The sequence below is a fragment of the Trametes versicolor genome (assembly GCF_000271585.1).
Source record: "Trametes versicolor FP-101664 SS1 unplaced genomic scaffold TRAVEscaffold_8, whole genome shotgun sequence".
In the NCBI taxonomy this organism is placed as follows: Eukaryota; Fungi; Basidiomycota; class Agaricomycetes; order Polyporales; family Polyporaceae; genus Trametes; species Trametes versicolor.
This window is the reverse complement of record NW_007360328.1, coordinates 2,505,457-2,520,369: the sequence shown is the minus strand read 5'-3', so window position 1 is coordinate 2,520,369 and position 14,913 is coordinate 2,505,457. Positions and strand designations below refer to the sequence as shown.

At 55.3% G+C, this 14,913-nt stretch overlaps 3 protein-coding genes across 3 annotated transcripts; 1 reads left to right on the top strand and 2 right to left on the bottom strand.

The window, feature by feature from the left end:
• Positions 1-43: 43 nt before the first annotated feature.
• On the bottom strand, positions 44-1,869 carry TRAVEDRAFT_49826 (uncharacterized protein; the record flags this gene model as incomplete). The annotated part of the gene is made up of 8 exons (XM_008042175.1): positions 44-374; positions 440-489; positions 550-604; positions 661-676; positions 737-779; positions 1,489-1,658; positions 1,725-1,738; positions 1,814-1,869. 8 exons carry the CDS (start codon positions 1,867-1,869, stop codon positions 44-46), a joined length of 735 nt encoding a protein of 244 aa, XP_008040366.1.
• Positions 1,870-5,716: 3,847 nt separating this feature from the next.
• TRAVEDRAFT_49825 (uncharacterized protein) lies at positions 5,717-11,671 on the top strand (the record flags this gene model as incomplete). Its single annotated transcript, XM_008042174.1, has 12 exons — positions 5,717-6,028; positions 6,465-6,480; positions 6,539-6,623; positions 6,689-6,738; positions 9,781-10,121; positions 10,304-10,574; positions 10,628-10,712; positions 10,777-10,829; positions 10,903-11,036; positions 11,094-11,236; positions 11,519-11,577; positions 11,634-11,671. The coding sequence occupies 12 exons, from the start codon at positions 5,717-5,719 to the stop codon at positions 11,669-11,671; spliced, it is 1,587 nt and encodes a 528-aa protein (XP_008040365.1).
• Positions 11,672-12,005: 334 nt separating this feature from the next.
• On the bottom strand, positions 12,006-12,809 carry TRAVEDRAFT_49824 (uncharacterized protein; the record flags this gene model as incomplete). Its single annotated transcript, XM_008042173.1, has 5 exons — positions 12,006-12,345; positions 12,409-12,449; positions 12,510-12,564; positions 12,631-12,646; positions 12,707-12,809. The coding sequence occupies 5 exons, from the start codon at positions 12,807-12,809 to the stop codon at positions 12,006-12,008; spliced, it is 555 nt and encodes a 184-aa protein (XP_008040364.1).
• Between the last annotated feature and the right edge of the window lie 2,104 nt (positions 12,810-14,913).

Sequence of the window (14,913 nt, the reverse complement as noted above, 5' to 3'; positions counted from 1 at the left end):
CATATATGAGGAAAACTGACATCGGAAAGAAACAGTACCGCGATCACACCCGCTCGGAGCCCTCAACCACTTCAATCAACTCTGCCTGCGCCCCTACCTCGGACCCGGACTCTGCATTCACCTCCCTCTCGCGCTCTTGCTGCACCGTTGCTGGCTCCGGGTCGAATAGCTCCGGGTCGTGGTCGTGGAAGGAATGTATGGGGCCACCGAGAGACTGGAGGATTTCCGGGAGCTCCGGAGACCCTGCTGCTCTGGGATCGGCTTCGCCAAAATCGAGTGTCGAGAACGACGAGGCGGAGGATCCGCCCCGCTCAAGGCGGGCGTTAGTCTCATAGAGGGCCAGCAGGAATCGAGAGTTCAAGATCGAGCTGATGCTGCAGCGGGGGTGGTTAGCTCAAAGTAACATATGGTGAGGACAGTATACAAGGGACACTCTTACGGATCAACCAGAATGACCACATAGCCTGCTTGGTTGAGATCTGTTGCAACCTACAAGATGAGCAAATGTTAAATGAATGACAGCTGCCATGTACTAGAGCTGTGACGCACCGATGCTTCTACAACTCTCAGAACTACAATCACTATGTTCAATGCAACCAGTGTGCTGTAAACTTGATGAGTTTAGGGCTAATTACAGTGTCAGAACGAGAGAGATTGTACCAGAAGTAGATGTTTCCTGTGGATTGAATTGATTAGCAGATAAACCATGAGAACTCCAAACAACATTTAGACCCACCGTTCTCCCATAGGACGTGTTCCAGAGAGGACCGTCGCAAAATCTGTGTCGATGCCTGGTGAGCAGTACGGGTGCGCCACCAAGTGACGCCTAGGGCCACTGTGTCTGCGAGGATCAAAGAAGTTCTCGATGTGATAGCCACTGTTCAGATGTGTGAATAAGTACATATTTGCTCTGCATCCCAAGACTTACACCTGTCAAGTACCAGGATTGACATTAGCGAGATTCACACAGAAGAAGTGAGAACTCACAACACAGCAACTGTATTACTGATGTTAACATCATAGCTACAGCCATACGGTGGCGGTAGGTTGACGGATACAATCTGGTACAATGTGCTCTATGATAGAGTTCTCTATCAGCAAAAAATGTGGATGATTGTAGTAATGGGACAGCATACCATATTGACGAGGAATGGGCCCATGCTCAGCAGCAGTACAACACCTGTCAGCACCTTGTTCGCTCCCGAGAGCGCATAGACTCTCAGTGTGGTGAAAGCTTGGGTAGTGCATGTGATGTGAGCGGAAATCCGACCTGCAGCTTGATGTTCAGTGCTTCCACTTACCGGCAGGGCCGAGCAGGGTCAGATAATCCAGGATGGTGCCAAGCCAATTGAGTGCACTACAGCTTCTCGGCGGAACGGTGTCAGGAGCATACAGGATGTGTACGTGCAAATACAAGTCCTTACCTCTGGAGGGTGTACGTCCGGTTCAGACTGCATCATTTGAAGAGAGTTTACAAGTAGCACTCACAGTGTTAGAAACTGTGCCGATAAATCCAAGGTCGAGCAAGTTCCATAGGATGGACATGTAGCGGGTGTAAATGTACAGGAGCTTCGAGAGCTTGCGTGAAACCTTCGGTGCCCACCAGACATATCGGACTTCCATGTCTACACACAGAAGGGCATCATACACGAGGAAGGCTATGAAAGTGATCGATCAGCACCGCACGGAGTTGTAAGACACGTACGGAGAAGAAACGGACGTACTCGCAATTACCACACTGATGTTGTTGTCAGTTCTCCTGCACAAATGCATCTATCATATACTCCAAAATACATGAATCATGCAAACCTACACGCTCTGATATACAGAAATGAACTCTGCAGTGCTGGCAGAGTTGGACGAAGACATGTCTCGGCCGCTGTGGCGCGTGTGCACGGCAAGTATCGGGCGCAGGTCAGAACAGGTGTGAGGAATGAGAGCTGAGTCTGGTGGCTGCTTCAGAGCTTCAAGCTCGGGGCAACTCTTTATATCTGATACGTACATCAATCACTGCGTATTCCTCGTCGTGTTGAGTCTTCGCGCCACGAGATCATCAGAAGTCGGCTTCAGTACCCGGTGCTTCCTTCTTCGCCCACGCGCAGCAACGCGAGGCGTGTACCCTTCTACGACACAACAAAATGCCGTCCGCAGAGATCGTTGAACAATCAGGTTCCGAGATCTCGAAGCGATGTGTAACATCAGCGCGCCGCGAGCGGCCTGTGACCCGGGAATGCCGAGCGTCTGGAAGAGCATCAGAACTTCTTCCTGAGATGTTCGCATCCGTACGGTTGTTTCTAGTGATATACACTCAAAGTTGCCCCGGTCCGCGAGGTAAAAGGTTTCGTGCGAGGCGATGCGGCCGGAGCGGTGCATCGACCGAGCGCATCAGGAGCGGTAGTGGGCTTGTGATGTATCGCAACCACCTGGATGTTAGAGATAGCGTCAGAGGGCGACGGTGGTGCCCGCGGAAGGAGATGCATTGTTCGATGCGAGCCGTACACCACTGTGCAGCTCAGGCAGAACCGGCGGTAGGAAGCGCTTGAAGACGCCTTGCTTCGGAATGTCTACGTCCGTACAATCCTTCGCGAGGAGCTAGAGGTCGCACTCCGGACAGTTGTCCGGTGTGGTGATCGAGGCAGGCGCATCGGGATGGGGCCCACGATGTGCTGGATACATAATACATATCGCATCGTGCAGGCGTGTGAGAGCGCCGCTTCAGCCGAGGGAAGATTCCGTTGTCGCAATGGTGCAGAGAGTTGGATGTCGCTCTCCGGGTGCGTGGGCGACACTAGGTAGTAGGTTTGCTGTAGTTTTCCGCGACGCTCGTGGCCTGGAACGCGGCAGTAGAGAGTGGATGAGGTCATCTTTGTACCGGTAGACCACGCGCGGCGGGTATGCCGCTGCTTCTCGGAGTGGGAACGCGAGGTCGGCGAAGACGGACACATTGGCGCTCATCATTGCCGTCCAAGACGTGTGCATGTGTGGGATGTCCGGTTTATACAGAATCGCCCCGATCTACAATCGAGTTGTATGAGCGTACTTGGCTCGTGTGTCCGGTACAAAGACGCGACATACCTGAGGGAGGGCGTCGACCGCCCGTGCAGCGAGGGCAAGACGAGAAAGCGAGGACGTGCATGCTGACTGGGCGACGCGTGGTCGAGGTGTCGAAGGTCGAGGTACAGCGCAATCGTGGTGACACAGAGGAAAGTGCAAGACCATATAGATATTCACCATGTTCTGCGACAGGTCAGCCCCGGTGGTAATCGAGGAGGACCTCGTGCAAGCCGTGGTCCGTCGGGGAATTACTACACACGCGAGGCATATCCTGCGGTCAATGCGTGTCGTTTTGAAGAGCGCCACAGAGCGACTTACCTGCCGGAGATTTATAATGAGACCTGATGGTACGCGGCCATCGAGTTATTACAGTTGAGGTTCGTCCTAGGCCTTCGGGAGTTTAGGTGAAAAGGCGGAGGCGAGATGACACGTCCACTGATGCGATATGACCCACGGGACGCAGAGAACGAGGTCTAGGGACACATGCGCGTGTCAATGTTTGGTCATGGCGCACATAGGAATGGTATTATAGCGCTTTTGAGTGGAGCCGAAGGGAGAGGCGATCATGCAGGAGCCATACCAGGTGTCCGAGCCCAGAGGCTGCCTGCTGAGAGTCGGCAAACGAGCGAGTTGTGCATAACTGGGAAATCGGCGGAATGTTGCGCCCGTCGACTTCACACGGAACACTCACTCTAGTGGTCTGTAATTGTATGAGGGTAGTTCTATCGCGATTTGTAGCAAGAGGATGAGCAAACGAGAGACGAGCAGCTGGCGACTGCGCGCGATACCGAACGCCTCGGCAAACGCCGGGTACAGGCGCTTGCGGGCTTAGGGGCCCCTCACCTGCCGATACTCCTCATTTCCTCCACTGGTCCTTCCTACTCACAACGCGACATATAACGCATAAACGAGCCTCAATACAGGTAAGCACACTATCACCGCTCTCACCGTCTCGGCCAAGGCGAAGGCGGTACCTAGGCCGCCGTGGACGCGCGTCAACGCGATGAGTCCATGATCTCAGACACGTCGAATCTGGGCCTGGTGGTGTTACGGCCGCATACGCGGGTGGTATGTGAGCCCCTGATTCTCTACGGACAATACCAACACCATCAAAGGTGCTCACTTAGACCCACAGTGCTATCTCGACCATCAGCTTGTTCGGCGGCTCTTGCCAGGTCGGGCTTCCACCTACTACGGGCCCGAGCTGTCCGACGTCCCGACGATTTTTACGATACCAGTTACTTTACGGAGCTACTAAGGTGAGCTTTCTCACTACATGCTTCTCACTACTTGACCTCACAAGTTTTCCAAGCCCGATCAAACAGATCGACTCGATACTCCCAGTCGGCGCATGATCTGCAACTTTTCAACGTGTCGCTCCGGGGTTCCTGAGTTTCCTGTGCATATTCTGCTTGCTCATATTATTTACTTTAGAGCCCCCATGTTTTCGGACCAGACTGATACGGCACTAGTGCTGGGTGGTCACGGTGTTATGCGGAAATCGCTTTCGCATGTCGGCATGTTATAAGCGCACTATCCTTCAACGCTCAGAGCTCTACCCATCTCAGGGATAGTAGCACCACGATGTGTAGTCGTCACCCAGCAGCTCAGGTACGTCCTGTTTGCACATCGCAAGATTCTATGTCCTGATACCGCCACATGGAAAAACCGCCGTGGTGACGTCAGCGCTGCCCATCTCGCCGAACCCTACTTTGCGCCTGTCTAGACCCAGCTTATTCACCCCGACCTCCGTTTCTGCCGCACTACGTCTCTCGTTCACGTTCGGTTTGGAGACCCATGCACTGCGGGACACTGCGCGTGCCCTATCCCAATCTGGAGTTGACGCTACCGTGTACGAGGCCGCGCCGTCGCTCAAGGAATGCTGCCTTGGCTGCATTTAGATTTTTCTTCGTTTACGCATACTTTGTATCTGCGGGTGAGCACTCGCGCCTTCTGAACGCAGATAACAAGCCACCGTGACGCCGCCGCCGCATTCTCCAGGCTTTTCGTCTGCAACGCACTGCGACGGAAGGAGCGCGCACCGGACGTCATCGTTTGCGCGCGCCGCTGCATGGAGCATATTCCATATCTGTCGAGAGGTACTGCGTCCGTTCGCGAACTCCACGCGATATGATTATTGCGAGGATGACACTCCGCCCTCACTACCATGCAGCAAAGCACCTTTTCATAAATGCCTTCGCAGACATGTGCGGGGTCATTTCGCTATTGCTTGACAATCGCCGACGCAGTTGAGTCTGTACGACCGCCCCGGCAGATAGAGTTTGGCGCGTCGTGTCTCCAGGACGCGATGCCGTTTGATCACCTGACCGCGTTTGGGGGTCAAGCGCCGGTGACGCGCGCCGCGTCTGGGATCCTCTCTCCGCGGGCGACCGACGTTGCAACTCTCTTCTGCCCACACTCTCTAGGCCGTTCTGCCTCTTGGTTAGTGGAACAGCCTTCTTATCTCTCCTTGCTCATACTCAGCGCGGCTTGCACATCGGCGGGATAAGATGACGCCGAGTCTGGCAGGGAAGCGTACGGCTGCTTCTCCCGTCGGCGTAGGTTCTCAGGGATAAAATTTCGAAGCCCACCTGCCAGTTATCTCATCATGAGCCGACACCTTGTCCCATTGACTCCGCCGCAATGTCTCCGCCGCCCCCAAATGCCTCCTCTACTCCTACACCGACACTCCCAAGAGAAACCCTGCCCTGGCTCCGGAACGCAGCAAAAGCGGCGATTCTTGGAACGGCGAGGTCAGACCGGCCGCTTTATCATCGCGCTCCTCGCGACGGACGATGTGCCGACGACAAAGTCCGATGAGCGCACCACCCTGTTCATCTCCGAACGGACTGTATACCCGCAGGAGGAGCTCTACAACATGAAAACCTTTGTGTATGACTCCCCAGAAGATGATGCGATTGTCCAGGCGATGTACATGATCGACAGCCGTCTGCTCCTCCGGCCTACCGGCAGGGTACGTCTTCTCCCTTCTTGTCTAGGGTCAAAACTTGATCGATACCGTATTTGGTATGGATCTACAATGGCTCGCGCGCAGCTCTACCGCGCGAATACACCGAAACCCCTTCAAAATCTCGTCCTCGCGGGTACTGACTCCGCCAAATGCGACGCCTAGCAGCTCTGCGCAGTCATATTGACCCTCAAGCTCCCGCTTTCCAAGCAGCCCAAGGGCAGAACCTCATCTGAGGATACGGGTCGCTCCCTGTGCGTATTTCACGCGGCCTTTCCTGCTGCTGTACGCGAAGCAAGCTCAAGCCGAGGGCAGGTTATCGCTGCGGATCGGGGAAGACCATAACTTCGCATCGAGCGTGCTGGGGAACACCCGGTAGATCGTGGCGTATGTCGTCACGTTGGAGGGCGCGCGCGGGCTGGTGGACGATTTGTGAGGCCAGGGTCTGGTCTCTACTAGTGAGTATCCTATGTAGAGCTGTATGTGGTCGTGCGGCAGAAACTGACGTGGATGTAGACCGCAACTTACTCCTGGAGCCTGAAGTCGCCGAAGCGGCCTCTCAAACTCTCGACACGCAGATAGAGTTCGAGTGTATCGAACGGTACGTCCCACCATTTCGTTCGTTGTCTTGCTCTTTGCACTCATGTACGACCGGTGTCTCTGAAGAGAGCTGGAGGATACCATCAACTCCGAACACGTCGAGAACATCGATGAAGGTTCGTCCACTCACCGCCCTTCTGCGTTCGAGCCCGACGCGTGATCACCAACAGCGTGCTACCGCAAGTATCCAGCCGAGAGGGAGTATGTGCTCGAGCACTCCGCGCTCGCGCGCGCGGGAAGGACGAACTACACCGCCACGTCTGCGATGCTGGCGTTCTTCGGACACTGCGGACGTAGACCAAGAGCCGATCAAGTTCTTCAACGCCCAATCCCCCATTTACCCTCCATCCCAAGTAATCAATGTTAACCGCTGCCTCTAGGTACTGGGTTACACAGAAATGTATCGAGACCTTTGTATACACTGGATGGAACGAATCGCCCTCGGAGAACGACGCGATCGGACTCTCTTCTTCCATACCCGGCTAATCCCTCCGTCGCGACTGGCCCTCTCCACGCGAAGCAAGCCTTCATAGCCATCTCTACTGTCACAAGCATTTCGGAAGTCGGTGGTGTATATCAGGCATCGCAAGTCCCCACACTACTACGAATGCTACGGCGCATGTCTGACATATATGAGCAGGAGAGCGACTGACAACATCCTCTTCGTAAGCCCGAGTACGCTTTCTTTGTCCGTTTGACCTTATCCTAAGTCATGGGGTGCTGATATAGGATCTAAACACTGATGTTCCGGCTCGACGCACTTCTCTGCATGAAACAGGAGGTCAGATACGTCTGGCGGTCGCCCGGGCTTCTCGTAAAGCGTCGCGGGCGCTGTACGTGTGCATAAGACACATGCCACTGCTATTGAATATTTTCTAACTGTCGTTGCTCAGCGATATTTCGGACACGGCGAGGAAAACGTTCTGTTTTTACTACAACGATGTGCGCAGAGCCACTTTTGCCCCCTCTAGAGATGAACCCTGGCATTTTGGACATTTGTCCGGTGCGCACCAGGCAACGCCCCTCTGCGAAGCTGCACAGCTGTGCAATGAGTTCTACGAATCCTCGACTCCTCTTTGGCCTACTGGTAAGTGCGATTCCAAGTTCGTGAACACGGTTATAAAGTCCGCTAACGTGATACGGGCCGTGCAAGCGTTCCCCACTCCGAGAGTCTACGCACTCTCCCTGGGTCACAGGGCGCTATCTGGCGCTGTACTATGGCTAAGCCAAGGTCCGTTCCTCCTCAACGCGGTATGCTGTCTCACGTTTTCTAACGCATGAGAAGCCTCGAACGCTATCCAGCTCCAAATGAGGCTGATTTCCGCTTTTGCTAGGTCCAAGTCGCTGCCGGATGCTCGGCCGAGACCTAACCGTTGACGTTTCTGGACAGTGCCTGTCACAGCGAGGGTCTTTACCATCGTGGCAGACGTTCTAGCTGTCGCCACCACCTGGTGACGCACACATTCTGCGTACAAGACGTCGACGGACGTTCTGCACAGATCATCTTTGGAACATATCGTGTGGGAAAACGGTGGGCCAGTGCGTTTCCTCGATTGCGTCTCACCCGTATTCTGATCCTCTATCTTCGGTGCATCGCTCAGGGAACGTGTATCTCTGGTGAAGGTCTCCCGATTTCTATGCTGGGCTGTTCACGCCGCGGCATGCACAGCACACTGATGTCGCTGAGCGTCGCGGAGGCGACCGTGGTTTTGCTCAAGGTGGGTGCTTGCCGAACTACACGCCCGCCAATTGTTAACCACTCGCGTACTTGGCAGGTATTATCGCAGCCTTTCTAAGCTTTCAACTTCATCATGCCCTTTGTTGATCTGTAAGGCGGTCCGACTCACCGTCCAGCGAACCCGGTCGCCTGCAGAATCAGCTCAATTCTGGACTCCCGCTTCCTGTTCGCCTTCCACGAGACCAACGCACACTTAGAACGAGCGGCGCGGCGGCGTCGTCTTCCGCACCGTCCCTCGGCGGAGACCTTTGGGCGTCGTCGCCGAGCCTTCCCGAACTCCCTGGCTCTCTCGGGGGACCAGTTCATCTCCGCGTACGAGCGGGGGCTGCACGATGCGGGTCGCCGTCGCACACCGCAATTGAGGTGGAGGGAGGGCGGATCCTGGTGTGGAGGAATCGCGTCGGAAGATCGAACAGCACTCGGTGTGAGGGCACTTTCCCTCGCCCTCGTCCTGGGTTGTACTAGAGTTGTCAGGGTAGAGTGTATGCGATGGATCATTTCCGTTGAGTCTCTGTATCTAGCTGCATTCGACTACATACCGTGCATATAGATATCGCAGTCATCGTCATGCTGCCGTACTGTGCAGTACCTAGAGCAGTATGCAGGCATCAGGAAGAACGTCGGCGAAGGCCCGCACAAGCGGCACTCGCGTCATCTGCTTCTGCTCGGGGAGCTCGGGCGAGATGCCTTCTCGTGAGTCCGGACCCGTGAGGCTGCGACAACGGCATATTTGTGACCTCTCCTTATATGCTAGCATATGGCTGGGATTTCTCGGGGCTCTGGGCAGTCGAGAGCACGGACGAAGTCGGTTGAATTCGGTCTGGGCGGAAGGACATATATCCTGAGCCTGCCACTGGAAGTCCTTCCACCTACTGCATGACTGATGTCTGATGTGGATGAGCACGTCGCGTTCGAGTCTCCGCCGAAGACAGAGTTCAGCTCGCGTCGAGGACCAGGACACGCGAGGTGGGGGATCACCTGACCGCGTAAGCGCCAGTGACGCGCGTCGCGCGTCGGTGATCGTTAGACCTCCCCACCACACCACCCAAGCCGCAACTCTCTTTTCCTACATGTCTTCCTGGTCGGCCTGCTGAATATAGTGCTGAATAACCTTCCGCATCGCCTCAATACCCCTTGGGAGCCTAGCTAGCAAAATGAGCGCTTGAGGCCATGTCTTTGCCGTGCGACTTGTCCGGAAGGCATCTAGCAGGCCAGCGGTGAAGAATAATGCCGCCTCGGGTTACGGCGAGCTCGGCATCGTGTCTGGCAGGTTCTCTCGCTGTCGCAGGTCGCTGCTCAAACTCCAACCACCCTAGCTATCTCGTTATGGACCCACGACCTCTTGCATAAAGTCCGCCGCCCTCCATTTGCCGCCCCCACGCCCCTCTCTTTCCCTCCACTCCCACATTTCCCCTATAAGCCAACATCTTGGTGGCCCCCAAGCGCACCAGCAACGGCAAGTCAAAGCCCGCAGGCACGCAGCAGTCCAAGTCCTCGCGCAAGATCCTCATCACCGCCGGCGAGGGCCCGACCGGCCGCCTCATCATTGAGCTCCTCACAACGGACGACGTGTACGTGAACAAGTACGGCGAGCTCACTGCCCTTGTCTTCTCCGAACAGGCCAATTCCGTCCTCGAGGAGTTCGAGACCGTGAAGACGGTTGTGTACGACCCCAAGGACGAAGGGGCGCTCGTCGACGCGATGTCTCTCGTCGATACCTGTCTCCTCATCCCTCCCGCGCGCAAGGCACGTCTTCGCGCCGTCTCTGAGGCGCAACACTCATCTCATTCCCGTTATAGGATAAGGCCAAAATCACACGCATGTTTCTCGAAGCCGCGAAGAAGGCCAAAACCGTCCGAAACCTCATCCTCCTATGCAGCGCGGACGCCGATTACGCCGAGCGCGACGCCCAACCACGGCTGCGCGATTTCATCGACCTCTAGACGCTCGCCAGGCATCCCAAGGGCGACACCTCTTCCGCGGACACCGGCTACTCGCCCTGCCTCACCCGCACAGGGTTCTACGCCGAGAACCTGCTGCTGTATTCGAAACAGGCTCTGGGAAAGGGGAAGCTCCCGCTACCAATTGGGGAGGACCACAATTTCGCGCCGGTCGCGCTCGGGGACGTTGCGCAGATGACGGCGTATGTGGTCACGTCGGACGGCCCGCACGGGCTCGCAAACGATGTGCGCGATCAGGTTATTGTCGCGACGGGTGAGTGCCAGTTCTGCGCTTTTAGGGCACGAGTCTGACGTGCGCGGGTGTAGGTCCCCAGCTCACTGCGGGGCCGGAGCTTCCGCAGGCGGCGTCGCAGGCGCTCGGCACGAAGATGGAGTTTGAGAGCATCCACGAGTACGTCCATCCTATCTGTTCGCTGTGTTGTCGAGTAGCTCACGTCCTCCGCGGTGCGCTCCAGGGATACCATGAAGAAGATCCTCAGCTCCGAGCAGGGCGAAGAGGTCGACGAAGGTACGTCTACCCACTCCCCTTCTACTCCCGAGCCCGACACGCGACGACTGAGTTCGCTCTCCCGGACATCCAGCCAAGCTCGAGTACCTGCTCGAGTACTACGCGCTCGTGCGCGCCGGCAAGACGAACTACGTCGCGACGACCGCGATGCTCGCGTTCCTCGGGCACCGCGGCCAGGAGCCGACCGAGTTCTTCAAAACTTACTCTGTACGTGCGCACGCATTCTGCCTTCATCCCGAGTGCTTATCACCGACGTCAGTACAGGCGGAGTTCAAGCCGAAGAAGCCGCGCACGACGAAGACCGGGGGCGCAGAGATTGCATCGAAGAGCGTACCGACGCGCGTGTCTGGACGGGGAGAGGGCGCAGCTCCTGGTGTAAAGAGCGCAGGCCACGACGATATCGAGATGTAGGTGTGGCGGGCGCGCACAGACCGCTCAAAAGCTAGGGTGAACAATCACAAAAGCCACGAGGTGAGGCCCTCTGGTGCGCAATAGCGACACCAATAAGAAAGGTGCAGGCGCAGGCGATGTGCGCGAGCATGTGTATGCAGGATCATGCTCTGTGATTTTCCGACGTGTTGTCTTGTGTATCGGTGATGCGTGTTGTTTCCTCGCGTACTACAGTCGGGCTTCGGCCGAAATCCATGTTCACTTTCGTCCGTCTGACGCTCGCCTGATACAATTAGCAGAAAGCGCGAGATGCTGCTTGTATTCTCTCTGCCGCTCACGATCACCCATGTACCGCTGGGTACGCCGGAGAAAGGCTGTCGTGGCACAGATATTGTTGCTCACCGGATGCATTAGGCGAGACGTGGGCAAAGGACGGTCAGCATGCTCGCTAAACAGTGCCAGTGAAAGCGGGTGAATGTGGTAAGCTTGACAAACGGTCGTGAAACAAAACACCGGCGTTGTCCAGGTCGAGCATTCCTGATAGGCGTTCATGAGGTCGAGTTGAGCTCAGACCACTCGCAGGGCGGCTGTGGTTTGAGTAACGGGGGCTGGAAACACATCAGTCGGTCCATAAATACAGCCGGGTACACAATGCGGAGGGTATCTAGGTGAGGACGAGTCCGGGGAGAGGGTCCGGCGTACTCTAATAAATATACGCCAGTCAAGAAGAGCAATACGAGCAACATATACGAAGCAAACCGAGGTCGGAAAGAAACAGTACCGTGATCACACCCGCTCGGAGCCTTCGCCTACTTCAACCGACTCTACCTGCCCCTGCACCCCCACCTCAGACTGGGACTGCGCATCCACCTCTCCCTCGCGCTCTTGCTGCACCATCGTCGGCTCCGAGTCGAACAGTTCCGGATCGTGGTCGGGTAAGGAATGGATCGGGCCGGCGAGAGAGTGGAGGAATTCGGGGAGCTTCGGAGACACCGCTGCTCTCAGAGAGGGGGCTTCGCCGAAATCGAGTGTCGAAAACGACGAGGCGGAGGATCCGCCCCGCTCAAGGTGGGCGTTCGTCTCGTAGAGGGCCAACAGAAAGCGAGAGTTCAAGATTGCGCTGATTCTGCAGAGGAAAGGATCAGTTCAATGATCTACAAAAATGATAGTAGTTATAAATCAGCCTAACGGGTCAATAAATTCTATGACAAAACCTGCTTGGTATGCAATCTGCGAAATGAGAAAATGTTCAGTCAATGAGAGCTGGCATGTACTGGAGCTGAGACACACCGATGCATCTACAGATTGGAGGACCATATCTGCGATGTTCATGGCAACCAATGTGCTGTGAATGTAGTGAGTTTGGGCCCAGAACCATCCAAATGAAGCATCAGAATGAGAGGGATCGCACCAGAAGTAGATGTTTCCTGCAAATTCAATTTATCAGCCCATAAAACATGAGGACTCCAAACTATGATCCAGCCCACCGTTCTCCCATAGGATCTGTTCCAGAGAGGACCGTCGCAAAATATGTGTCGATGCCTGGCGGGTAGTACGTGTGCGCCACCAGGTGACGGCCAAAGCCAACATGTCTGCGAGGATCAAGGAACTTCTCGATATGATCGTCACTGTTCAGATGTGTGAAGGGGTACATCTTTGCTCTGCATCTCAAGACTTACACCTGCAAAATATCGAGATTGACATTAGCCAGGCACATGTGTCAAATAGGTGAACCTACGCTATATAAGCCGTTGTACTCGTGTTATATTCAATTGAGCAGCCGTATGGCAGCGGTAGGTTGAGGGGTACAAGCTGGTACAATGTGCTCTTTGGTTATATTCCCTATCAGAAAGATGTCGACTCATGTAACAATGAGACAGCATACCATATTGACAAGGAATGGGCCCATGCTCAGCAGCAGTACAACACCTGTCAGCATCTTGTTTGCTCCCGAGAGTGCATAGACTCTCAGAGTGGTGAAAGCTTGGGTAGTGCATGTGATGTGAGCAGAAATTCGACCTGCAGACTCATGTTCAGCGGATTCCCACTCACAGGCAGGCCCGAGCAGGGTCAGATATTCCAAGACAATGCCGAGCCACGTCAATGCAGTACAACTGCTCGGTGGAACGGCGTGAGGAGCGCCCCAGATGTTTACATGCAAATACAAGTGCTCACCCCTGGTGGGTATCCGTCCAGTTCAGAGTGCATCGGTTAGACATCTTTCGCAAGTAGCACTCACAGTGTCCGAGAGTGTGCCAAGAAACCCAAGGTTGAGGAGGTTCGATGGGATGGACATGTACCGGTTGTATATGTACAGGAGCCGCGAGAGCTTGCGCGAAGCCTTCGGTGTCCGCCAGACATATCGGACTTCCATGTCCATGCACAGAAGGGCATCATACAGGAGGAGAGCTGTTTGAGTAGCAAATCAGTACCGCACGGAGGTTCTAAGACACGTACGGAGAGGAAACGGGCGTACTCGCAATTGTTACAATTATGATGTTGTCCGTTCTCCTGCACGAATGTATCTGTCATATACTCCAAACTACTTGAATCCTGCAAACCTACACGCTCTGATATACAGCAATGAGCTCTGCAGTGCTGGCAGAGTTGGACGAAGACATGTCTCGGTCGCGGTGGTGCGTGCGCAGGGCGAGTGGCAGTCGAGGGACGGAGCAGGTTCGAGTAACGAGAACCGAGTCGCTACACTGCTTCAAAGGTTCGAGCTGGAGGCGACTTTTTATATCTGGTATGCAGCGGCCATCAATCACTGCATACTGTCTACCGTGTTGAGTGTTCGCGGCGCAAGCTAGTTGATAGCTAATAGCTATCGGCTTCATCAGGCAGGTGAGGTGCGTGCACTGTTCCGGATCCCTCCCCAAAATTGCGCATGGTGATATGGACAACAGGGTCCGTTTCCGCAGCTACAAAGCTCGGAGCTGCCTTCATCCAGCGTTATCAGACTACAATCTAACTTGTGTTGGGAGCATGCTCACCGAAGAGATCATCTTATGGTCTCCATGCGCAGCCCTCGCCCCCAACTCTCCGCAAGATGGCGACCGTGCGGGCGAGATGACGCGCTCAGCAATTCTTAAGGCTCTTAGATGCGCCGGTGATAGCTGCTACGTTCACGTCCAAGCAGGGTGGTAGTGCTCGCCCGCAGCACTCTTCCGATTGGCCATGAGTCGGTATGCGGTAGTCGTATGATTGTACGGTCGTCCGACCTGATATGGATGATGTTAGAGCCAGATTGAGTAGAGATGGAAGGGTGCTATCCAGGGACCTAACTCGATGTTCAACTGCTGGTGCTTGAACGCCACGCACGCGAAGTACGTCGTGCACATTAGTAAGGTCTTGTTCCGAAGTCAACTGCTCGTCGAGCAGTGAGGCATCGAGGGAAGGATGGTGTGCTCGGTGCAGAGTTCGTGATTCATCCGCCGTCAGCAGTCGCAAAGTCGAACGCAACATGCGGGGTTCCAGTAGTATACGTCTGGGCATTCAAGCAGTGCACAAAACAGGGATACGTATACTAAACGTGCACGCCCGGAGGTCCCGCCCCGACGTCTCTGCCACACAATATGCACCGTACAGTACACCGTGAGGTCGTGCAATAGAGTATCAAATCAATGCTCCCCGAAGCCTTCGCATCGCGGCCCTGCGCAGCCTCGCCATGGCCGGTGTCGGCTGCATGCACGTC